Below are 27,101 nucleotides of genomic sequence, written 5' to 3' on the forward strand. Positions count from 1 at the left end.
ACTTTCCTAAAAAACCAGTAAGCACTAAGATGTATCATTACCATAGATTGCTATAGAGCAAATGCTTGATTAAGTTTGGAACTCAGACCCCCAATTCTCATTCCTGTGAAAAGGTTCCAGAGCATAATAGTTACAGTACCTATTAATTTTGTGATGGCTACAAATGCAACTTTGTCTTTAGGGGAAAAATAGGGAAATTTTATTTATTGTGCATGTGTTGCCAAGATACAGACCCATAAAATCTATTTATTTATTTATTTAGAGACAGAGTCTCACTCTGTTGCCCAGGCTGATTGTGTTCCTGATCTCACAATCTCAGCTCACTGCAGCCTCGACCTCCTGAGCTCAAGCCATTTTCCCACCTCAGCCCCCAGAGTAGCTAGGACCACAGGCATGCCACCATGCCTGGCTAATTTTTCTATTTTTAGTACAGACGACGTTTCGCCATGTTGCCCAGGCTGGTCTGGAACACCTGGGCTTAAGCGATCCACCCATTTTGGTCTCCCAAAGTGCTGAGATTACAGGTCTGAGCCACTGCGCTCAGCTGAGAAATTTTAAAGAGATTCACTTCTTACCTTATCTACGTTACAAGCTGAAAGACATAAACTTAAGGCAAGTGTCTTTAAGACATTAAGCCCTATCCATTTAAGCTTAAATTGTTTTAGAAATCCTACTCCCCCATGCCCCTTACCTGTAAATGTCCTTTTTTAGGCAATGACAGTAGTTTGGATTCATTATATTTGGAATTTGTCAATAGTATCTGACTGTCCCTTTTATAGTATTTGATGGGTACACAAACTGTTTAAAAAGGTGGTTATCATAGTGCACATTTTCCACAAAGTATTTCAATCACTCAGCAAATATTTATGGAGTGTTTATTTTGTGTCACACACTATTTTAGGTGCTGTTAACTAGATAGACATTATCCTTGCTCTCATTCAACTCATTCTAGAGGGGGAAGACAAACAATAAAAAGTTAATAACGAAATGAGATCGTTTTAAGAGCTTTAAAGATAGTCAAACAGAGGCCGGTGCGGTGGCTCACGCCTGTAATCCCAGCACTTTGGGAAGCTAAGGACGGCAGATCACTTGAGGCCAGGAGTTCAAGACCAGCCAACACGGTAAAACCCCGTGAAAATACAAAATTAGCTGGGCATGGTGGCGTGCACCTGTGGTCTCAGCTACTCAGGAGGCTGAGGTGAAAGGATCATTTGGGCCTGGGAGGTGGAGGTTGCAGTGGGCCAAGATCATGCCACTGTACTCCAAACTGGGTGACAGAGGGAGACTCTGTCTCAAAAAGAAAAGAAGAAAAAAAAAAGTTAATTATTATCCTCAACTTGGGCTGGAGTGGTGGGGATAGGAAAGACTTCAGAACAGAAAAATGTGAGCAAAGTCATGAAAGACTGATAGATTTTGAAAGAGAAAGGGAGAATTTGCAATTTGGATCAGGAACACTGAGCAAAAGAGCATAAAATGTATTTGATACAGCAAAAATACTGGTGAGATTAATGCATGCAAATTAGGAAGGCTTGCCCTGGGAAGCTGGCAGAAAATAAGTTACGGTCAGATTGTTCGAAGTTTTTTTTATGGAGACAGGGTTTTACTGTCACCGAGGCTGCAGTGCAGTGGCATTGTCACAGATCGCTGCAGCCATGATCTCTCCTGGGCTCAGCCTCCCAAGTAACCAGTATTACAGGCTCACACCACCACCACATCTTGCTAATATATATATATATATATATATATATATATATTTTTTTTTTTTTTTTTTTTTGTAGAGACAGGTTCTCACTATGTCTCCCAGGCTGGTCTCAAACTCCTGGGCTCAAGCAATCCTCCCGTCTCAACCTCCCAGTGTTGGGATTACAGGCGTGAGCAACTGCACCCAGCTGAAAGTTTTTCATGTCACACTTGATGACTGCTCTTTCATGCTCTTCAAAAAGCACTAATTCAATAGTTTGGTCTTTGAAAAAAAATTACTTGAAGAGGTTGCTTCATTTCTTAAGTGTCCATTTATTCCCAAACCAGTGAAATTACTTTTCTGGTTGTCAGTAAGGTAAAGTGTTCTTAATAAAGTTTCATTAATAATTTGTAAGCTTCCCAGCCAGGCGCTGTGGCTCACGCCTGTGGTTCCGGCTACTCTAGAGGATCACTTGAGACCAGGAGATCAAGGTTGCAGTGAGCCATGATCGCAGTCCACCCGGGTGACAGAGGGAGATCCTGTCTCAAATAATAATAATGTGTAAGCCTCCAAGAGCACCAACATAAGATGGCAAACTAACTTAAAATGGTTGGTAGGAAGAACAATTTTAGTCATAATTCTCTGTGGACTATTGTCTGTATCATCAAAATTTCCATTTTATCGCTACAGTAATATTAGTAATTCCCCAAGTTTTCAAATGTTGATACTGTGTCATGGCTTGGTTTTATAATACTTTCCCTGAATGAAGCACTATAATATATACATTTAATTTTTTTGTCTAGTGGTCTTTAAAACAAGATTTTAAATTAAGTTTAAAAAATTAAAAAGTACACACCTTTCAAAAACCAAGAAAATAAAATTGCTTTAAATGTATAGAAATTACTAGATTTGGAGACACCCAGGGATCAGACATATTTTATACTTAAAAAAATAAATCAGCCAGGTGCAGTAGCTCACACCTGTAATCCCAGCACTTTAGAAGCACGAGGTGAGAGGATCACTTGAGCCCAGGAGTTTGAGACTAGCCTGGGTAACGAAGTGAGAATTCCATCCCTACAAAAAATTTACAAATCAGCCAGGCATGGTGGCATGTGCCTGTAGTCCCAGCTATTCAGGAGGCTCAGGCAGAGGGATGGCTTGGGTCCAGGAGGTCAAGGCTGCAGGTGAGCCGTGATCATGCCACTGTATTCAAACCTGAGTGACACAGTAAGACCCTGTATCCAAAAAATATATATATCATTTCCTTTTCTGGGGAGTATAGAACTAACTTATTCTAACTGGGATGAATAAAATATTCAAGCAACAACTAGCCCTTCTTTGTTACCCTCTTTTACAATAAGTCCTTGAAAGCTTGCTAATGACTAGTGAATGTACAGCGAGCTAATATACTTTTCTGGCATTTTGAAATAATTTAAAGAGTTCTTTTTTTGTTTTGTTTTTTGAGACAGAATCTCACTCTGTTGCCCAGGCTGGAGCGCAACGGCACAGTCTGGGCTCACTGTAACCTCCGCCTCCCGGGTTCAAGTGATTCTCCTGTTTCAGCCTCCCAAGTAGCTGGGACTACAGGCATGTGCCACCACACCCAGCTAATTTAAAATACAGTGTTGTTTACACTGATTTTAAACACTGAGTTAGGCCCAGGTTGATAGCTCACACTTGTAATCCCAGTACTTTAGGAAGCCAAGGCAAAAGGATCACTTGAATCTAGGAGTTCAAGACCAGCTGAGCAACATAGTGAGACCTCGTATCTACAAAAAATAAAACAGATTAGCCAGATGTGGTGGCATGCACCTGTAGTCCTAGCTACTTGGGAGGCTGAGGCAGGAGGATCACTTGAGCCCAGGGAGATGAGGCTGCAATGAGCCATGATCACGACACCACTGCACTTCAAGCCTGGGCAACAGAGCAAGACTGTCTCAAAACCAAAAACACTGTATTAGCCAAAAAATTTTAAAAAGAGCTAGAGTTTCTACATCATTTTAAATGGGTCTTGATAAACTAATATTTCATTATAACACTTTGCCTGTGTTGAAAGATCACACTATTTAGACCAGTGCTGTCCAACAGAAATATAAAGCAAGCTACAAATGCAAGCCATATTTCCAGAAACCATATTTTTTTAAAGTAAAAAGAAACGTGAAATTAATTTTAATAATGTATTTTATTTAACCTAGTAAATCCAAAATATTATCATTGCAGCATATAATTAAAATACAAATTATCAATGAAATACTTTACATTCTTTATTTTTTGTACTAAATATTTGAAATACAGCATGTATTTTACACTTTGACCTCAATTCAGATAGGTACATTTCAGTAGCTTAAGAGCCTCATGTGGCTAGTGGCTACTGTGTTGGACAGTGCAGATCTAGTGGTTCCTTCTAGTCAGCAGTACTATAATCCAATTTTTCAGAAATCTCAGCCTGTGAATCTCAGCCCAAGTATACCACACATACATACCTCTCACATGCAACAGGTGAACTCTATTTTACTTATAAAATAGTACTACATTGTTCATCTATATAAACGATATGAGAATTTTTTTCAAAATAATACTCTACACTTAAGGTAGTAGGAATGTATTTACACATGCTCAGTTGACATACACTTTCACAATGTTTAATTGTAAAAGCAACACTTGGAAATGAATCTACGTGATTTTCACTTTTATCTTTTCTAAAATGTCTCTTCTCATACTCTTTTCTTATATGTGGCCTGAGATGTCATCTTAATTGGCTCATTAGAAAAATGAGAGTAGTTTAAAAAAAAAAAAGAGAGAGTAGTTTAAGGAGTACACAGAAAAAAAATGTCTGTAGCCCAAGAGGAGGAGAGGATATGCAGCTGTTTCATTGAACTATTAGGCTCTTAGCCAAGACTGCAACAAACTGATTATTTAGCAAGTTTGTTTAGCTAATTGTTTACAATTCTCAAATAATTTTTTTCTTTTTTTTTTTTTTTTGAGACAGTCTTGCTCTGTCACCCAGGCTAGACTGCAGTGGTTTCATTATGGCTCACTGCAGTCTCAGCCTCCGGGGCTCAAGTAGTCCTCCCAACTCAGCCTCCCAAATAGCTGGGACTACAGGCATGTGCCACCATGTCTAGCTATTTTTTCTTTTGTAGAGGTAGGGTCTCCCTATTTTGCTCAGGCTAGTCTTGAACTCCTGGGCTCAAGCTATCTTCCCACCTCCGCCTCCCAAAGTGCTAGGATTACAGGTGTGAGCCATTGTGCCTGGCCTCTCAAATGATTTAATTTAAATCAGTACCAAACTTTAACTATGAATTAACTTTATCGTATACTGCATCTATTAAAACATAATCACGAAACCACTGCTACCATGGAGACTTAACTATGATTCGAAGACTTTAATAATGGCTACCAAATATAAGTATTAGAACATTTATATAAATAAGCCCGTATGTCCTATAGTATTTACCAACTACTATAAAATTCAGCCATTGACTACCTAATTCCAAATGCATGAGCTTGAACTATTATAATTGTCTAAAGAAGGATATTTAGAGAAAAAATAGATCTCTAAAATAAATTAACTGTAAATGGATGGGTTTTAATGTTCAAGTTACTAATATTTCAAAAATATAAACTTTTTGTTATCTAGGTCAAATCAGCATATCAAGCCAACCATTACTGAGACCCCACTGTGCTATACTGTTACATGTAACATGAAGGATAAAACAGTATAATACATAGTCCCTACCCTTAAGGAGTTTATACTATAAATAGGTCAGGCGCGGTGGCTCATGCCTATATCCCAGCACCTTAGAAGGCCAAGGAGGGCGGATCAGTTGAGGTCAGGAGTTCGAGACCAGCCTGGCCAACGTGGTGAAACCCTATCTCTACTAAAAATACAAAAAAATTAGCCAGATGTGGTGGCACACACTTGTAGTCCCAGCTACTTGGGAGGCTGAGGCAGGAGAATTGTTTAAACCTGGGAGATGGAGGTTCAGTGAGCCAAGATTGTTCCACTGCACTCCAGCCTGCGTGACAGAGCGAGACTCCATCTCAAAAAAGAAAAAAAAATAAAAGAAAAAGGAGTTTATACTATAACTATATAAAGTAATACCTACTGTCTATTGTTGCTTTTGCCAGACAGCGGTAGAGTTGAGTAGCTGCAGCAGAAACTGTATGGCCCACAAGGCCTAAAATAGTTACCGTCTGGCCCTTACCAGGAAATGTTTGCCAACTTCTGCTTTATACAAATTATTCTTCGCTGGAGGGAGAGCAAAGTCTAAATAAAGCACTAAACATGATAAAATTTTATTGCATCTGGCAAACTTTAAAAACTATAGTTTTTACAATAAACACTCAGAAATAGGCCGGGCGCGGTGGCTCAAGCCTATAATCCTAGCACTTTGGGAGGCTGAGGCGGACAGATCACCTGAGGTCAGGAGTTCGAGACCAGCCTGGCCAACATGGTGAAACCCTGTCTCTACTAAAAATACAAAAATTAGCCAGGTGTGGTAGCACATGCCTGTAATTCCAGCTACTCGGGAGGCTGAAGCAGGATAATCGCTTGAACCCGGGAGGCAGAGGTTGTAGTGACTGAGATCGCACCATTGCATTCCAGCCTGGGCAACAGAGACTCTGTCTCAAAAAAAAAGAATAAAGGTCAACCTGTTTTTGCTTGTCTGATGGTAAAATAAAACTTATACGCTGATTCTCAACCTGGACATGACTGCTAAAGGGAATATATTAGAATATTTAAAGTGTGAGGTGAGATGCTTATCAAAAAGGGTGGCATGTGTTTTAAAAGGCAGAGAAAGACTGTTTAATAATCATACCTCTGTATTGTTCCCCTTGACCATTCCCATCTAATTCATCGGTCCTGGTCATAAATAATGGCTATTTCCCAAAATGAAATTTACCCTGAAGTAGTTGATTCTCATTTGTTATGTTCTATAAAACCCACAGTTATGTTCTATAAAACATTTGTCATGGTTATGTTCTATAAAATCATCCCAAATGCTAAATTACAGAATAGTGAGTCACTGCCCCTAAGGGAAATACAGTGTTAGGTTCCTGCCAGGCTCTGGTCACATTTTCATCAACTGGTCAATACATAACCTCTTCTATGTGTATTTCTGTTAAAGATACCTTAATAATATATATTGTTGATTCACTGACATTGAACTCATAGCCAACAGAACTATGACTCATGCCTGAATGAAGCTTACCTAACACCTGAATTTTCTCTGTAAGGCACATCACAGCCTTCTTGTGCTTAGCAACACTAGACAGCACTTTAGCACTATGCTTAGAGGCCATTTTAAACAGTAAAGTCACCAATAAAAAAAATAGAAAGCACAAAAATACAAAAATGTGGCACTAAATGGACCATGAAACTTGTTTAAAAGTATGAGAGCTGAAACATGAGGGCAGACCACTGACTTGTTCAATCTCGGCTAGTTCATTTTTTGTGTGTGTGGAGATGGTGGGAGGGGTTGCACTATGTTGCCCAGGCTGGTCTTGAACTCCTGGCCTCAAGCAATCCTTCTGCCTCAGCCTCCCAAGGTGGTGGGATTACAGATGTGAGCCTCTGTGCAAAGCTCAGCTAGTTCTTAAATATTTTGCCACTCTGAACATGCGTATGTCTAAAAATGACCTTGAAAGCATTTCAAGTATTGATTTTGGGGTTACAAATACATTTCGGTGAGTAGGCAAATTCATAAATACAGAACTGACAAATAATGAGAATCAACTGTATAATAATATCATTACTGAGAATCTTCTGCATTAACCATTATCAGTTAAAAAATTGTTTTTGAACAACGGTAACATTAATGAGTACACAGGCACCAAAGTTAATACCTTTGAAGGGATATTTGTTATATATAAAGCAAATAGGGTATGTGTGTAGGTGTATTTCCCTCTTCCCTACTCCAGGAGCCCTTCACCTAGCTTACTTCTGCTTTGAGACTCACCCTGTAGTTGGGCTTCTGTGAAGCCCAAACTTGGGTTAGATTCCCCGGACCTTGAGCTCCTACACTTCCCCCCATATCTCCACTGTATTACACATCACCTTACATAACTATCTGTGTGTTTATGCCTTATCCACTGGATTGTAACCAGTGGGGTCCTGTTTTATTTCTAGAACAAGGCGTTTACAATATATTGCTGTTCAATAAACTTTTACTGAATGAATGAATCACAAAGAGATGAGAAATAACAAGAACCTAAAGTAGGATGACTATGATATAAACAGACCAACAGGTAGGATTAAGTAGTAAGAAATAGCATCTGTATAATTTGCCCATCAGCTGGATGTAGGGAAGAGGAAGGATTTCAGACTGCCCATTTCTGGATTGACAAAGGTGTGCACAGTTGTGCTACTAATGAAAGTATAGCATATAAGAAGAGTACTTTTTAAGTGTAAAGACAAGTTCTACTGTGAACATTCCTGTAACCTTATTAATAACCCCTTCATCTATGCTACTTCAATAGTTGGTAAGTTTTGCTGCATAAGACTGCATTCCTAGTTATCTATTTCTCTGGCTACCTCATTAAAATGTAAGATAATATAAGGTAAATTTTATTTAATTTTTGACTCTCCAAAAACCAACACAACAATATTCATTTGAATTGAACGTGGATGAAGACATCCAGGAGATATTCTGAACTGGAGCTTAGAAATATTAGTTGGAGACAAATATTTAGAAAGGATCCTAATGCAAGTGATATTTTATAGTGTGAAGGAGGAACAATTTTTGGAAAGAATCAAAGACAGAACTTTGGGATGACCAGCATTTAAGGGGCACATCAATCAACAGGAGACAATAAAAAAGACAGAAGGAACCATCAGAGATCAACCAGGTGAGAATGCTATGGCAGACACTGCTGATTACATACCAAAGAACCATTCATATCTTCTTTCTAGCTAACAGGTAACTTCTCCCAGAAATAGAGTAATGAACTCAAGGAAGGTGAGAGCATCCCCCAGTCTCTTGGGGATGGCTCAGGGTTGATTTAAATCAATCACAGTAGTATTTCCTTTGCCAGTGATTGTTTAAGGGCAGACATGTGACATGATTCTAGCCAATGAGATGTAAGAGAGATGTTCTGGGGATTTTCCTCCCTATAAGGAGATATCCACCAAGGAGAAACCCCAGCACTGCATCCTGTTTTTGAATAATGAAATTCTTACAATCCTAAAGGTAGACATCTATGACACAGTGAAAACAGCAGAATACAAAGACAGTAAGAGCCTAACTTGACAGTGTTGCATCTCTAAATCAATCCTGGAACTACCTATCATTGGATTTAAGAGATTCTCTTACTTGGAGCTGAAGGCATCCTGACATCACTAGTGTCCAAAAACCAAAAGACAGGAACTATTTCATGAGGGATATAGAAAAGTAAATAAAGATGATAGAAAAGTATCTGTAAGAGTGAGAACGATTTTGGCTTCAGTAGTAATAGTTAATCCTGGTGAGCCCTCAAAAAAATATTAACCTAAAAACACATGTATCCTCATTTAATCTCTCAGAATTCTATGAGGTAGATAGAATTGTGACCAATAAAAGCTAGAATGTGGTAAATTGAACATTAAGAGGGAAATGAAAATGAAATAGTAAATTTAAATATTTCTAACAAGTTGTCTGAAGGAGATAGACTTGTAATAAGGAAAGGATAAAAGAGGTTTTAAGATAGTCCAGAGAAGAAGAAAACAATATAGAGGAGGATATTTAAAAACATGTAAGACATATAATAAAAGAAATAATTGCTTAAATGACATCTCAAAGAAGATAAGATTTGATATGATTTGATACCAAGAATATCAGTAGATGAGACATGAATAAAATTAGAGGTGGGCTCTGAGAGCAAAAGGAAGTAGACGACGACAATTTATAAATTTGAAAGTAAAAGGACTAGGAAGACCAAGAAGTTCATACACAGTAGCAATACTCTGTTTTAAAAGAGAGGAGTGGGGGAACATCCACTGCTAAGGATTCAGAGTAAAGTAGGGTGTTTGATAAGAATGGTGGTAGTTCAGTATGCCAATTATGGAAAATAGGGAAGCAGCTGATCAGAAACAAACAATTACTAAATCCCACTAAGGACCCAGCTGAAACCAGAATGAATGAACATTCATTTACTCACAAATTTTTATTAAGGACCTTTCATATGCCAATGCACCTTTCTAGGTGCTAGGGATACAGTATGAACAAAAATCCCTGCCTCATTCTCTGTACATTCTAGTGGGGGGAGATATAATAAAAATTTTTAAATACTGTAAGTTGTGTTAGATGGTGATAAAAGCTAAGAAAAATAAAGCAGAAAATGTAAATAAGGAGATTCAAAATTTAGATAGGGTAGCCAGAAATGATTTCAGAGAAAATGATATTAGCACTACAATCTGAAAGGAAAGGAGGAAAGCTATGCATCCATATGGTAGAACTTATTGGATAGAGGGAAATATCAAACACCAAAGCCTAGAAGTGAGGGAATGCAAGGCATCTTTGAGGAACTGCAAGGTGGCTGAGTCAGAATGATAGAGATGGTGAAGGGGTTGAAAGATGGTCAGAGAAATAACAGGTGCAATAGAGGCTTGTAGGCCACTGAAGACTTTGACTTGCATTCTGAGGGAAGATACAATGCCATTGGAGAGTCTTATGCGAATGATAGGTCACTTTGATTCTTAACAGTGTGGGAAAGACGGGGGGCAAGGGTGGAAGACCAATAAGAACTGATGGGCACAGTGGCTCAGACCTGTAATCCCAGCACTTTGGAATGCTGAGGCAGGAGGATAGCTTGAGGCCACGAGTTTCAGACTAGCCTGGACAATATAACGATACTCTGCCTCTACAAAAGATAAAAAATGTCAGCCAGATATGGCGGCACATGCCTGTAACCCTAGCTACTCAGAAGGCCGAGGCAAGATTGCTTGAGCATAGGAGTTTGAGGTTACAGTGAGCTCTGATTATACACTGCACTCAAGGCTGAGTGACAAAGTGAGACACTGTCTGGGGGGGAAAAATACACACACACACACACACACATATATATAATGTATGCATACATATTATGTGTATATATATAAAATCTTTATGTATATATATATATACATATATAAAATATATATACATATATACATATGGCTTAGGGTGCCAAAGACTAAACAAACTCAAAAAAGGTTAAAGAATTTGGCAAGGTCACTGAAGTAGCAATATACATATATATTCAGGTGGTTTGGACCATGATGTAGCAGTGGAGGTGATGAGAAGTGGTGAACTTCTGGATATATCTTAAAGGTAGAGTCAACAGGATTTCCTGGTGAATCAGACAGGGAATGTGAGGAAAAACCAATAAGGACACCAAGGTTTTTCAACTTCAGCAAACACAGAACAGACTTGCTACTTACTAAAATAGAGAGGGGAGAAGGGAGAAACTGAGGAGTTCAATATTGGACATATAAAATAAAGATGCATGGGGCCAGGCACAGTGGCTCAAACTCAGCACTTTGGGAGGCCAAGGCAGAAGGACTGCTTGAGGCCAGGAGTTTGAGACCAGCCTAGGCAACATAGCGAGACCCCCATCTCTACAAAAAATTTAAAAATTAGCCAGGTGTGCTGATGCATGCCTGTAGTCCTAGCTACTCAGGAGGCTGAGGCAGGGGGATCACTTGAGCCCAGGAGCTCAAGGCTGCAGTGAGCTAAGATTGCACCACTGCACTTCAGTTTGGGCGACAGAGATCCTGTCTCTTAAAAGAGAAAAATTTGGGAAGAGTGTAGGTGATATTTGAAACCATGAGACTAGAGGAAATTAACAGAATCATAGATAGGGTAAAAGGGCACAAGGATTGAGTCCTAGCACTCACAAATGCAGTAGTAAGAATAACTATTACTAGGAAAGTGGGGCCTCTCCCTCACCCCTGAGATGAATCCTAATTATTCTAAGCCAGTATGACACTTGATAGAGTAAGCCTGTGACTCAACTCTGGTCGGGACAAGGTTAATAAGATTGGCAGTTGTGGGCAGGGGTGGAGGGTAGGGACATTGGTGGCAGAAACTTTCCCCTTCCATTTAACAATTATGACTGCATGACACCTGGAACTGTGGCAACCATTATGCAATCATTACGGGAGTAAAGTCAAGAAGCTGAGGGTGGTAGAAGGCAAAGATGAAAAAAACATGGGTACCTCATAAATTGTTGAGCTGCTCATCAACCAGCCTTAGAGCCACTCTACCCCTGGATTTTTTACTATTTAAGCCATTTAATAAGAGTTTTCATTACTTGTGGTCAAAAGTATCTGGATACAATAATCTCATTTAATTTTCAAAACAATGCTTAGGATAACAAGGAGTAAACAAACTCAAAAAAGGTTAAAGAATTTGGCAAGGTCACTGAAGTAGCAAATGGTGATTTGAAGTTCATCCGACTCCAAAGTCAATTTGAACTGATTAAGAGTTGTTGATTTAAAGAATGGACACAACTAAAAGACAAAGGGGAGTGTGAGTTGAGAATTACTGAAGTGACTGGCAAAGAAGGAAAGCCAGCAAGTAAGAGATGGAAAGAAAAGAGAAGTGTCAAAAGACTAGAGGAACGGAAGAAGTACATTAGGAAACAAACTGACAAGAGGTCATCTTGAGGAGAATATCAGACTTGAAGATTTTTATTGTTTGAGTTGTCTGGATGAAGACTAGATGCAGGCTGTGGCCAAAAGTAGTGAGGAAACTGCATTTCGAGTAGTTGAGGATTAATGTAGTAATATTTACTACATGGCACACATTATTTTATGCACTTGGGATTCAGTGGTATGTGATCTGAGATGAAGTTCCCGGGCTGTAACCTGGCCAGAAGCTTGAAGTCTTTACCCCAAGATATAAACAGAGCACAAGAATCAGGCTGACAATTGGGATGACAATGACTCACATTCACTAGCTTGTTTCAAATAATTTAACATACACTAGGAAATTAAATGTTTAATGAATGAATGATCTATCTGATCATTCAGCTTCTCCCATTCTGACTCTTCAAACCATTGCTTAATTAGCTACAGGATATTATTGGTTAGACTGATACAAATAATTGTCTGAAAACAATAGGGAGTCTCTGCAAAGTGATCCATGGTTTCATTCCACCTTCACTCACTAGCATGCTCAAGACAAGACGGTGAGATATATGTCTATTTTGTTTACTACTGTATCTCTAGCACTTAGAACAATGCCCAGAATTTTTGTTGAACTGAATAAATGAATAGATTAATTAGGACCTACTAGATGCCAGGCATTATTTTCATCTCAAAGGTAAATAAGATAGCCCCTGCCCTTGACAGTTTACCACTTAAAGGCTCTAACTAAAACCTCTCAATCTTCATTTATATCAAAGTGCATAGTTAAGGAGCAAGGTTGTTAAGAATCTAAAGGTAATATCTGTCCTGGATAAAAGGCGTCTAAAGCTTAATATGCAAAATTTTTTAAAACTACCATTCTTGCTTGAAAAAATAGTATTTATATTATTGCTACAATTAGATAACCTGGCATAAACAATGATTATGATAAACCATAGAAAAATAGTACCTCCAGATATTTCTTATAAAAAAATTAATTCCTTTTTCTTAAGTACATGTCCCTTCAAATTTTTTTAAATGAAGAATATCAGTTAATATGAAGCAACATAAAGGAACAAATGGAATCAGAAGGCAAATTCCAAAGAGATCACTACTATAAATAGAGACATGGAAATGTCAGAACAGAGAAGCAAAGTTCCACCAAAAAACAACAAAATTGTTATACCAAATGAGTTTTATATCTTATACCCACCCACTTCCAGTTAAGGATTTCACTGGCAAAGATCCTTGATCTTTCAATAACCTATTTTCAGAAGGAAATGTTGTCAGTAAATGTTGTCAGTAAAGGCAGACATCCTGATTACAAAAATTAAGATGTTTTTGGTTCTGTACAGATTCTTCTTCCTCTTGTACCTAAGAAGCAGAAAACCTCCAACCCAAACACCGATGCTTCATATAGAAGATAGTTCACAAAATAAAGAGCACTGGATTAGAAATCTAGTCTTGGCTCTGCAATTAATCTTGACACTTTGTAGACGGCACTCAGCAATCTGTGTTATGGTTTCCTCCAATATAAAATGAAACAAATGGGCGAGATTACCTTCAAGGTCTTTCCAAGACTGATATTCTAAGAAAAGTTTGTGTGAAACTACCCTTCAGTGCCATCTGGCCTCAAAGGCCCTCCACATTCATAATCATATGTAGCTTTGTAGGAAAATGATAAGTGGAATAAAGAATTCAACTTGATATTTATTAAACTTTTACCAACATAAAAGCATACTCGGCAAACCAAAGAATAAGACCCGGTCCTTGACCAGCCCTCTTTTATACAGAGGAGGGGAAAAGGGAGAAGACAAAATTTCTGTATTCATAACATTTACTACAATCTAGCCAGGGAAACAAAATTTAATTCACTTTAATTCCTCAAATATTAAATATATTTTGTGTAAAAGGGTAGTTTTCAAATCTTGATGAGTAGAATCAACTATGATGCTTTCTGGAAAAAAAAGAAAGATAGATTCCCCAGAACATGATTCAGTAGGTCCACGTACGGCTAAAAAGCACTCTTGATGACGCTGGTGACCTTTTGTTAAGAAACTCTGCCTTAGTCTAGCTAACAAAAAGTTTGAGTTAGTCCAGTTAAAAAGAAAAACTTTCAATTGATTCATGAATAGGACAGATCCCAACTGAAAGTAGTTCAATGGCTTAGGGCTGAAGGGATAAGGAGGACTTTCACAGGATGAATGCAGAAACAAGGCAAAGAAAACATTTGATTAAAGTGGAGCAACAGCCTGATTTGGACCATTCCAGTGAAAAGTCCCTAGTTAAAGGTTAATTGGCAGTTTCTGATTGGTTAAGACAGTTTACATTGAATTAGGTTTCAGTTTGCTTATGTAGGAACACAGGGCACTGGAGGTACCCCAGTCTAATCACTTCCCATTTAATTATTTTAACAGTTTAAAAAAAGCTGTTTCTAGGCCCTGAATTCAACTCAAGACTATATATCCATAACTAGAAACAAACTGCAAGCCATTAAAAATAATCAAAAGTCGGCCAGAGCTTGTACACTTGTGTATTTCAGTGGTTCTCAAATGTGTCTGCACTTTAGGATTAACCCAGGAAGCTTTTACGGATTCAAATATAGTCCAATTAAATCAGTTTCTGGGAGTAGGAGTTAGGGCTAACCTTTCTTTCCTTCTTTCGTTTTTGAGACAGAATCTCGCTCTGTCACCCAGGATGGAGTGCAGTGGTGCGATCTCAGCTCACTGCAACCTCCCCATCCCGGGTTCAGGCAATTCTCCCGCCTCAGCCTCCCGAGTAGCTGGGATTACAGGCGTCCGCTACCATGCCCAGCTAATTTTTGTATTTTTAGTAGAGTCGGGGTTTCACCATGTTGGCCAGGCTTGAACTTCTGACCTCAGGTGATCCACCCGCCTCGGCCTCCCAAAGTGCTAGGATTACAGGCGTGAGGCACCTCGCCCAGCCTACCTTTCATATTTTTTAAAAGCTCCCTGTAGCCAATGTGGGTAACCACTGAACAAATAAAAGGTCGCTGCAATTGGTTAGTCAGGTTAAGTTTCATGAGAAAAGACTATTTTTAATCTGGATTTTTTTATTTAGCTAAAGGTTAATGAAAAAGATAAATGTAATAGAAGAACAGATTATCTAAATATATGATCCAATAGGAAAAGAAACAATAAATGTTTTGACCACAAAAAAAAGGAGAATAAGAACAGTAAATATATGAATTTTAGACATTTTGTTTTTGAGGCAACATGTAAAACCAAAGTTTTGTAGGTAGTTGTTTGGAAACATCTAGGAAACAAGTATAGGATCAATTTACAGGAAATTACAAGTATATTAGTGCATATTTGTATATAGCAGCTTTATTATAAATTATTATAATGTATGCTATGGAATAAGCTAAACTCACTTAAGAACCGGATAAGGCCAGTTATTTAAGATAGATGCTTTCAGGAGTCCCAAACTTTCAATCTAACATTATTACCTAAAGTAATGGAAAGCTGGGAGTGTTATGTCTTACAAGAAGAGGTGGAGAGCTCAAATTTTTCTCTAAAAATTAATAATCTATTTCCTATATATCCTATGATGCCCTGTTATATCTCCCATGATCATAATCAAAGGACAGATCCTGGCAATGAATGTGTGGAGTAACCAAACAAATACTCCATTAATATTCAAAGAGGCCTTTTGTATAATACACTAAAGATGTTTGTTCTTTTATTAGATTTTAAGAACACTGAAAAGTTTGGAATGACACCTTAGCAACCCCCCAAATATTCCTCCCAGCTTCACTGAAGAGGTCCTAAAAAGCAGTTTATTTATATTTTCACAAAGAACCTTTGTCTCAAGCATTAATTTTTCCAAAAGATTAAGCTATCAAGAATTTTATTCTGGCTGGGCGCGGTGGCTCACGCCTGTAATCCCAGCACTTTGGGAGGCCAAAGAGGGTGGATCATGAGGTCAGGAGTTCGAGACCAGCCTGGCCAACATGGTGAAACACTGTCTCTACTAAAAATACAAAAATCAGCTGGGCGTAGTGGTGGGTGCCTGTCATCCCAGCTACTCAGGAGGCTGAGGCAGAATTGCTTGAAGCCAGTAGGCAGAGGTTACAGTGAGCCGAGATCATGCCACTGCACTCCAGTCTGGGTGACAGGGTGAGAGTCCGTCTCAAAAAAAAAAAAAATTAGGCATGGTGGTGCACACCTGTGATCCCATCTACTCCAGAGGCTGAGATGGGAGAATCTCTTGAACCCGGGAGGCTGAGGTTTCAGTGAGCCAAGATCGTGCCACTGCACTCCAGCCTGGGCAACAGAGCGAGTATGTAAAAAAAAAAAAAAAAAAAAAAAAATTGAGGTCCTTACATATTTTCAATATTCAGTGATAACTAAAATAAATTGAGATATACATAAATTTGTTTTGAGGGTAAATTATAGCACTGTGGTAAATTACATTGATCAAAAGATCTGATTGTATTGCCTAATTAATAAAATATGAAAAAATCAAGACATTTTCAAAATATAACTGGAAAATTTCTACCTAGCCGCACACCCAACACTGCTTTTACTGTTTTTCTATACATTATGATTAAATCTGTAGTCCCATACGTGCACTGATTTTTCAAATGCAAATCCCACCAAAATTTAAAGGGATGGCCATGAACACTGAAAAAGATCATCAGAGCTATAAATGGATACTACTGCCTTAAAAGCTGATTAAAGGGAAATGATGGCTCACCTGTATCTACATTCATATTAACTGCTATTTTGGTGCTTAAGCAAATGAACACATTACTTTTAGGTTTTCAGAAAGAATGCAGCATATATATGTTTCTCACAATTACTCTTAAGAGCTGCTGAAAAAGTATTTTTTTAGACCTAACCAAGTAAGACAAAATGCCACAAAGTCGAGAAAGTTCATTTTACCTCATTCTTTGTTATTTAAACAGAAATAATTTTGGAAAAAAAAGTCACTGTGATATACTCAATAATAAAGAGTAAGACTTCTAAAGTATCCTAACGATTCCTGGAGCTTACTACTATTAACACAGAAAATTACATGCCACGATATGTTGGAGAAGGTCTGAAGAAATGTCTGGCATTACTTGGTAATTGAAGTACATAACATAAAATACCAATTTATATATACACACACACACACACACATATATATATACCTAGTCCTGTGATGACAATTCAGAATATGATCTTACATTTGAGTACCCACAGGATGGGGTGGGAGAAACTACGCCTAAGAAGCTACAAAATCTATTTGGTCAAGAAACAATGCTGTTCTTAACTTAAGAGACCTTAACAGGCCGGGCGCAGTGCCTCGCGCCTATAATCCTAGCATTCTGGGAGGCCGAGGCGGGTGGATCACGAGGTCACGAGATCGAGACCATCCTGGCTAACACGGTGAAACCCCGTCTCTACTAAAAATGCAAAAAATTAGCCAGACGTGGTGGCAGGCGCCTGTTGTCCCAGCTACTCGGGAGGCTGAGACAGGAGAATCGCTTGAACCCAGGAGGCGGAGGATGCAGTGAGCCGAGACCGCGCCACTGCACTCCAGCCTGGGTAACAGAGCGACACTCTCAAAAACAAAAAAAAAAAAACAAAAAAAAAAAAACAAAAAACCTTAATAAAAATGGCCATGGACACGTACATATACTAGGTTACTAAATCTGGCTAACACTGAACTTTAAGAACAATCACGTTTTTGGATAAAGAAAAGGGCAGTCAGACTTCTAGAGCCTCATCCACATTATTTTAAACAAAAAACTTAAAATATGGTCGAGAACTAACAGGCTTCCAGCCTGAATTCAACACCCACCCTCGTGATAAAACTAAAAAATCTGACAGTCTGTAAGTAAAATACAGGGACACTTTACTACCCTGAAAATCATGCTGGGTTCCCGCTAGGCCGGGCAGACGTTTTCGGGAGCATCACCGCGCGGCGTCTCGGACGCACTTCTCCTGGCGCCCTCCGGGCGGCAGCGCTCTCGAGACACTGTTGCGTCGCCGTCACGCCCGTCGCTGTCACGCCCTTCCCCGCGGACACCGAGAATGACCCATAGCGGAAAATTCTACCGCACTACCTCCCTGAGGCAGCGACCGGTAAGAAACAACCTTTTCTTCAGGCTTCCCACCACCCAAACACAGTCGCAGTCAACTGGCCACTATCACCCACCACCCTGCAGGAACAATTACCCCACCTCACCCCAAGAACGCGCGGGGAGGAGGCGCCAAAAGAAACCCTGTTCTCGCGAAGTCTTAAACTTAATTCTCGCGACGTCTCTGTTCCTGTCGTTCTTTCTCAGCCCTAACCCACACTAGCGCCTTGCCTCGGAAACATCGCGAGATTTTGTTCTTTCAGTCTCCGCCCCTTTACGGCACGATGGTCGCGCAAGAATGTAATAGAGCTACGACGGCCGCCATTTTCTTTCTTTCTTAGCTGTTAGCTGAGAGGAAGACTCTGAACAGGCGGCAGCGGCTCTTATAGTGCAACCATGGCAGACTATTCAACAGTGCCTCCCCCCTCTTCTGGCTCAGCTGGTGGCGGTGGTGGCGGCGGTGGTGGTGGAGGAGTTAACGACGCTTTCAAAGATGCACTGCAGAGAGCCCGGCAGGTAAGTGTGGACCGCGCGGCGGAATCCCGAAAGCTCACGGTAATTGGCCGCTGACTGGGTAGGCCGCTACCCTTAAGCGCATGAGGAAGAGGAAAGAGGTGTCCTTCCGGGCTGAAATGTGAAGAAACACGTTTCCCCATGTTGGTAATAACGATTAGAGACCAGAACCCAGTTTTGTGTTCTCGGTGCCTAATCCACTTAGAACCCCGACGCGTGCTACGCAAAGAAGGCCTGAAGTCTTTCTCCGGCTTCTGAGGCACTCGCGTGTCTCCAGTGAGCTAGTTCAGATGAAGATCCTCTTCCAGGGGATAAAGCGCAGTTAGTTTCACACAATTTAATGGAAAGTTCTGGTAATGAGTTTGGGAAAGAACTAGGGTCTGTCCTGGAGCCATAGCAAGGGAAGGGATTTGTCATCAAAGTAGCCTTTACAGCTCATTTCCGTTCTCTCTCGCAATTAAAACCGCTTTCAGTACCATTCACCGTCACACCTCTACAAGGAAGGGACTTGAAAGCAGTTTTTTTCTGGGCGGGATTTACGTGTCAGTCTGTTCCACCAGTCCGCCCCCCTTATTTCTCAAAATGGCCTCAGGCCCATTATACCAGAGGTTTCAATTTGAATCTGCCTCTCTGTTCAGAGTCGTAAACTGACCAGACCTCTTTGTATTACGTAGTGCGTGCATTTGCCCTGAAGGCACCACTTTCCCAGACGAAAGCTGTTAAAATAGTGCGTGTATTCCAGGAAAATAAAAGATACCTTAATTTGAACTTTACATTTTTAGATAGTCCCCTAATATATTTAACATTTCAAAATGTGTGGTGGTGGTATGGATTTGCATGTAAGCAAAAGAATCCTATTCTCTATGACACTATGCATATTGTACTAGGTGCTGGGCATTTTTTACTAGTTTTAAGCTAATGATAATTAGAAACCAGTGTTGTGCAGTGTTTTCGTTGCATTAGGAGTTCACTTATTTAACTTTTTACCGGTACAGTTGAAGGAACATTGAGTCAAAATTAGAATTCATAAAATCCGTTGTAACACATCTAATGTGAACGCATTATAAACATGTACCTGTACTTCTTTATAACCAGAAATACTAGGAGTAGTCAACAAAAGGTTCTGCGGTTTTTTCCACGTAATTTAAGAAATTCTGAACATGTTTAGCAATAAGCATATAACTATGACAAACACTCTTAGCGTGTTTTATTAGATTGATTTGTAAAACTTAAGGGAACAATTTTATTTACTGGAACCAACTATTTTATTTTACCAGAACCAGCAGCACATTGGATTAATTAGTATCGCACACTGTAGGTAGATACTGGAGTTTTGTTTTGTTTTGTTTTGTTTGAGACGGAGTCTCCCTCTGTCGCCCAGACTGGAGTGCAGTGGTGCGATCTCGTCCCACTGCAACCTCTGCCTCCCGGCTTCAAGCAATTCTCCTGCCTCGGCCTCCCGAGTAGCTGGGATTACAGGCGCCCGCCACCATGCCCGGCTAATTTTCTGTATTTTTTTTTTTTTTTTTTTTTTCAGTAGAGACAGGGTTTCACCATGCTGGCCAGGCTGGTCTCGAACTCCTGACCTCGTGATCCGCCCGTCTTGGCCTCCCAAAGCTGGGATTACAGGCGTGAGCCACTGCGCCCGGCCTTGTTTTTTTTCGTTTGTTTGTTTTAATGCATGAATTGTTTCCTACTAAGAAGCTATGATATAGTTCCTTGACCAAATGCAAATGAACAGGATTATCTGATTAATACTTTAACGAGAGCAGACAAAATATGGATATTTAATTAATCCACTTGCTTTATAAGTGTTTATAGAGTTTCTATAAGTCAGGCACCTTGTACGGGACACAAGTTAGGAGGGGATGCCCAACTTCCTAAGTAAAGGTGATATTTGAGCAAGACATTATGAAATGAAAGAGAGTTTGGCCAGTAAAGAAAAGGAGCAGCATGCGCAGAGGTATGGGGACTTGAGGGAATGACAAGGACCCAGAAGTGAAGTCGCTAGAAGATGGGGGTGGGAGGACGTGAAACGAGGCAAGGAAAGGTACAAGCGGATCCAGATACTGGAATACCTTGTGTTGCAATGCTTTAATTAAAAATTGGATTTCAGGCCGGGTACGGTGGCTCACGCCTGTAGTCCCAGCACTTTGGGAGGCTGAGGCAGGCAGATCACTTGAAGTCGGAATTTAAGACCAGCCTGGCCAACATGGTGAAACCCCATCTTTACAAAAAATACAAAAAGTAGCCGGGCTTGGTGGCCTGTGCCTGTAGTCCTAGGTACTTGGGAGGCTGAGGCACAAGAACCGCTTCAACCTGGGAAGTGGAGGTTGCAGTGAGTGGAGATCACGCTGCTGCACTCCAGCCTGGGCATAGAGCGAGACCCTGTCTCAAAAAAAAAAATTGGATTTTATTATTAGGCTAAGCCATAATTTCTTTATACTTCTTAAAATATAGAAATTGTTGGCAAATTGTGAAATTTATTGTCGTATATGCTAATAGATCAGTTGTCCTGATGTCTTTGCTGTAATGATTTCTTTATAAAAATGATCTTAAATCTGAGCTCCCTAACTTTAGTTTTTGCCTGGAATTACCCATTACATTTGATATCTCTAAATGTCAGTTGTAGCTGTTACTCTGATGATATAAGTGGAATATACAGAAGCGTACTTAGACAAAAGTTAGGTTAATATCTGAACTACTTCCTCCTTGTGTATTTAAGAGAATATTGACATAAGTTTCTAGAATCCTCAACTAATCCTAAGTTTATTTTCTTTGTCTAGAATACTATGCTGTTTTTGTTTTTGGAAGGAAGAGATATAGGAATAGTTTCCTGCTCTCAAGGAGCTTCAAAGGCTGTACCAGTGGGGATGCCATTGGTATTTTTAGCTGGATAGTTGTTATTCAGAAAAGCAGGACAAGTAATTATGATTCCTGGTCCGTACCTGGTAATGCCAGTAATGTTAACTCTAGCTGGTTGTTGACATCTGGTCATTTAGTTGCCAATCTTCTTTTTTTTTTTTTTCTGGCTTATTTTTATGTGAAATTTTTAGATTTTTATAATATTCTGAGCTAAATTCAACACAGGGACACCAGATTGCTGCTTTAGTTCAGGGTTTCCAGCCTGTGCACTTAAGAAATTTATTTTTGTGTATATCAAGCTGTAACTCCAGAGATTGGGATTGTTTGATTGAGTCTTTAGCAGTGGTACTAATAGCAACTTCTGTCTCTAGAACATTGGAAAATTAAAATGTGTTTATCTACCGTTTTTTTCCTCGAGGTTATATGAAGGTAGAAATGAATCAGACTAGATGATTAGCTAAGCAAGACTATTAACCCTCATCCCTTCCCCTCTAGACAGCTATGAAATTAGTCATTATGTATTCGATCCTTCTTGCAGTCTCTTCTCTGACAATTATAAAAGTGATTTAGGCTGCATAATGTTGTTTGAATGAAATGAAAATATAGACTAGAGCTGTTTTTTTTTATTTCCATCAGTCTCTTCAGTGAAAACTAACATTTGAGCATGATTCTTTTTTTAAATCATTTTGTGACAGTTTAGCAAGGCTTGTGATAAGCAAGTTATGGTGTGGTAATATTTCTAGTGTCCACGTTTCTTCACATATCTGGTGTATGGGAACTACTAACTCCATCAGGACCTTGCCTATAGTAGGTACTCAACATTTACTGAATTAAATCAATAAACATTTTTAATGAATTAAAGTACAAGTCAGACCTCTATCTGTGGGCTCTGCATCTGCAAATTCAGGCAACCATGGATCAGAAATATTAGAAAAATGGAATAACAGTCCAGCAATACAAGTAATACGAATAAAAACAATACAACAACTATGTACATTGTATCAGGTATTATAAGTAATTTAGAGATGCTTTAAGTATACTGACGGATTTGCGTAGGTTATATGCAGATACTGTACCATTTTATATAAGGAACTTGAGCATCTGTGGATTTTGGTATTTGCATGGTTCCTGGAACCAATCCCCCAGGGATACTGAGGGACTATAGTTGATCATACCACCTGATTTTGGAGATTTTCTGAGTCTCAGAAGTTAATTAAGTAAACTACAATAGTCTGTTCTTAACCTCGGAGGATACATTCCAAGAACCTCAATGAATATCTGAAACCACAGATAGTATTGAATCCAATATATACACAGTAATATTTTTTCCTATACATATGTATCTATAAAGTTTAAATTCTAAATCAGACACAGTATTAACGATAATAATAAATTAATGCAAGACTGGGCATAGTGGTTCACACCTATAATCTTAACACTTTAACTATGACGTTGTCTTTGAAAAGAAATCAGCTAGCCAAGGTGGCTCATGGCTGTAATCCTAGTGTTTTGAGAAGCTGAGTCAGGAAGATGGCTTGAGCCCAGGAGTCTGAGACCACCCTAGGCAACATGGTGAAACCCTGTTTCTATAAAAAATACCAAAAAATAGGCTGGGCGCGGTGGCTCACGCCTGTAATCTCAGCACTTTGGGAGGCTGAGGCGGGTGGATCACGAGGTCAGGAGATTGAGACCATCCTGGCTAACACGGTGAAACCCTGTCTCTACTAAAAATACAAAAAATTAGCCGGGAGTGGTGGGCGCCTGTAGTCCCAGCTACTCAGGAGACTGAGGCAGGAGAATGGCGTGAACCCAGGAGGTGAAGCTTGCAGTGAGCCGAGATCGCGCCACTGCATGCCAGCCTGGGCAACAGAGCGAGACTCCGTCTCAAAAAAAAAAAAAAAAAACACCAAAAAATTAGCCAGACATGGTGGTGCTTGCCTGTAGTACCAGCTATCCAGGAGGCTGAGGTGGGAGGATTGCTTGAACTTGGGAGGTCAAGTCTAGAATGTTGGCAATGTTGGGTCCTTTATGTAGTTGCATAAGTGAGCCATGATCGTGCCACTGCACTACATCCTTGGGCAACAGCCTGACCCTGTCTCAAAAATTTAATTTAATTAAAAAAATAAAATAGAACAATTACAACAGTACACTGTATTACTTGACAAGAAGGGCAGATTTAAAAAAAATTAAACCAATATGCTATAATAAGTTATATGAATGAGGGGACCCTCCCCTACCCCAGAATATCTGATTGTACTATATCATAGGTAACTGAAACCGTGAAGAGCAAAAACTGAAGATAAAGAGAGACTACTGTGTCTTTTAAGTTTCTTTTCAACTCTGAAATTCTTGGATTTCTCACCTCTTGGCTTCCTCAATAGAGGTGAGAAATGCTAAAGTAGTGAAAACAGGAAAAATAACTTACTCATTCAAGAAGTAGATAATGGTCCAGATGGAAAGCTTGAATTATTTTTGTAAAACTAAAATTAAATAAAGTAGCCAGGCATGGTGGCTTACGCCTGTAATCCCAGCACTTTGGGAGGCTGAGGCAGGTGGATCACTTGCGGTCAGGAGTTCAAGACCAGCCTGGCCAACAAGGTGAAACCGTGTCTATACTAAAAATACAAAAATTAGCCGAGCATGGTGGCAGGCGCCTGTAATCCCAGCTACTCGAGAGGCTGAGGCAGGAGAATCGCTTGAACTTGGGGGGAGGACGTTGCAGTGAGCCCAGATCACGCCACTGCACTCTAGTCTGGGCAACATCGTGAGACTCCATCTCAAATAATAATAATAAATAAAGTAAAAAGTTTCCCACACTTGATAAATGTCTAATAAAAATTGAATATGTTGAGTTCAAGTACTCTGAAAAAGGAGTTGGAGGTTGGTTTTTAGGAATTACTATTTTTCTTAAATTAACTATCCTTGTAGTCACCTAGGAATTGTGTATTTTCTATTGATCTTAGAAAATTATCAAATCTACAGTTCATTTTGTTTTTTCAAATTTTTTTTTTTTTTTAAGAGATGGAGTCTTGCTGTATTAACGTTGAACTCCTGGCCTCAACCAGTTCTCCCATCTCAGCTTCTGAAGTAGCTGGGGCTGCAGGTGCCACTGAGCCTGGCTTCTTTATTGGTATTTTCATTAAACGCTTTTCTCTAATGTCTTTGTAACAGTTCTCAGTTTTTGAAATGCTGTTACTGGTTCTTTAGTGTGAACTGTCAACTTTCATTTTTTCTTTACTTTTCTTTTTTTCTTTTTTGAAACGGAGTCTTGCTCTGTCACCCAGACTGGAGTGCAGTGGTGCGATCTTGGCTCACTGCGACCTCTGCCTCCCGGGTTCAAGTGATTCTCCTGCCTGAGCCTCCCGAGTAGCTGGGATTACAGGTGCGCACCCCTGTGCCTGGCTAATTTTTTTTTTTTTTTTTTGTATTTTTAGTAGAGGTGGTGTTTCAGCATGTCAGTCAGGCTGGTCTCGAACTCCTGAACTCATGATCCCCTCCGCCCTGCCTCAGCCTCCCAAAGTGCTGGGATTACAGTCATGAGCCACCACGCCTGGCCTCAGCTTTCATTTTCATTTGGTTAGTTTTTGAACTATTCAGTGGGTAAAGTTGTATAAATAAGTGTCTTTTCTCTGTATAGAAGTTTCTTGGAGTTCAAGGAGTGCTGCTTTGCAAACTCATAGAGTATTTATAAAAGCTAACTGCAGAAGGTATTCATAGGCTAAACCATTTCCTATTCTTGGTAGCACCATTTTCTCTGGCCTGAAATACTTTCCTTCTACTATTAGTGCCTGTCGATACCCAGCAGTGTATTTACTTTCCTGAGGAACAATTCAAATGCTAAGTGCTTTAAGACCTAAGGGTGGAAAAGCAGTGTTTTCAGGCATTATTAGGAAGATAAGATTTAAATTAGACACCCAGAAACAAAGACAGGTTTGTAATTGGTAAAGTGAAAGATGGTTAAAGGTTAGATTGACCAAAGCGAGAATTTACCTTTTTTTTTTTTTTTTTTTTTTTGAGACAGAGTCTCATGCCGTTGCCCAGGCTGGAGTGCAGTGGCGTGATCTTGGCTCACTGTAACCTCCACTTCCTGGGTTCAAGCAGTTCTCCCACCTGAGCCTCCCGAGTAGCTGGGTGACACGCGCCACCACGCTTAGCTAATTTCTTTGTATTTTTAGTAGAGACTGGGTTTCTCCATGTTGGTCAGGCTGGTCTTGAACTCCTGACCTCAGTGATCTGCCCGCCTTGGCCTCCCAAAATGCTGGGATTACAGGCATGAGCCACTGTGTCCAGCTGAGAGTGTACCTTTTTTTTTTTATCGAGCAATCTAGTACTTGATCCTAATATTCTTCGTGGTAGGTGTTTGCATTTTTAGATGAGGAAAAGGGAAATCTAGGAGTCCTAGGAAATACAGTTGGTATATGGGAACTGATATGTAATTAGACTTAAATGATCCATGTTGAATTTATGACTTAAGCACTTAACTATAATCTTAACCTCTCCAGTTGTCTGATGAAGTTAGTATATGGGAACTGATACATAGACTTAAGTGATCCATGTTGAATTTATGACTTCAGCACTTAACTATAATTTTACCCTCTCCAGTTGTCTGATTATAATAAAAACTAGAAGCAGTTATCCATATGGGGATCTCTTTGGGGAATCCCAGTCACCAAAAGTTAGGTTTTCTTTAATATTTTTTCATGGAAGATTTCAAATATACTCAAAATTGAAAGAATTACATAATAAATTCTCATGAGCCCATCACACATCAATAATGAATGTACAGCATTGCAGTGTTTAGCTTGGCCTATTGCTGACCACTCAGCAATGTGGCAGAACCACTCCATGATTCCCCATGGAAATGGGAACTACTTCAGTTGTCCTTTTATAGAAAAATTCAGTAAGTATCTGCTGATTGTGCCCTACTTGTGACTTGAAGCCAGGTTTTTTTTTTTGTTTTTTTTTTTTTTGTTTGTTTTTAACAGTCTTGCTCTGTCATCCAAGAGGGGCATGATATTGGTGCACTGCAACCTCCACCTCCTGGGTTCAGGTGATTCTCGTGCCTCAGCCTCCCGAGTAGCTGGGACTATGGGCATGCACCACCACACCTGGCTAATTTTTGTATTTAGTAGAGATGGAGTTTCATCATGTTGCCCAGGCTGCTCTCGAACTCCTGAGCTCAAGCAGTCTACCCACCTCCACCTCCCAAAGTGCTAAGATTACAGGCATGAGCCACCATGCCAGCAAAGCTGGGTATTTCTTAAATTGGTTCAGTCAGGTGCAATAAATTATTTGCCCTACTCTAAAATTTAAAAATCTTCTAAGAGGATTATGGTTTTGCGGCTGAGGTTTTTTTAAGACTT

At 39.6% G+C, this 27,101-nt stretch overlaps 2 protein-coding genes across 20 annotated transcripts in view; one reads left to right on the forward strand and one right to left on the reverse strand.

The window, feature by feature from the left end:
* DNAJB4 (DnaJ heat shock protein family (Hsp40) member B4) overlaps window positions 1-18,594 on the reverse strand; it is a 37,409-nt gene extending 18,815 nt beyond the window's left edge. The window contains exon 1 of one of the 4 annotated variants that reach the window (XM_055351167.2): window positions 18,468-18,594. The gene's annotated coding sequence lies outside the window, so the exon portion shown is untranslated. Of the gene's footprint in view, window positions 1-18,141 lie in introns of all 4 variants that reach the window. The other 3 variants (XM_019020235.4, XM_019020241.4, XM_019020251.4) reach the window with 3 other exon arrangements.
* Window positions 18,177-27,101, forward strand: part of FUBP1 (far upstream element binding protein 1) — a 35,588-nt gene continuing 26,663 nt past the window's right edge. For 5 of the 16 annotated variants that reach the window (XM_055351018.2, XM_055351028.2, XM_019020197.4 and 2 more), the window contains exons 1-2: window positions 18,272-18,364; window positions 18,702-18,876. In XM_055351018.2, the coding sequence (XP_055206993.1) occupies window positions 18,757-18,876 (120 nt within the window). In that variant the 5' untranslated portion in view covers window positions 18,272-18,364; window positions 18,702-18,756. Of the gene's footprint in view, window positions 18,365-18,607; window positions 18,877-27,101 lie in introns of those variants that run through there. The other 11 variants (XR_002004397.4, XM_019020157.4, XR_010132453.1 and 8 more) reach the window with 9 other exon arrangements.

This window comes from Gorilla gorilla, chromosome 1 (genome assembly GCF_029281585.2).
Source record: "Gorilla gorilla gorilla isolate KB3781 chromosome 1, NHGRI_mGorGor1-v2.1_pri, whole genome shotgun sequence".
NCBI classification, from domain to species: Eukaryota; Metazoa; Chordata; class Mammalia; order Primates; family Hominidae; genus Gorilla; species Gorilla gorilla.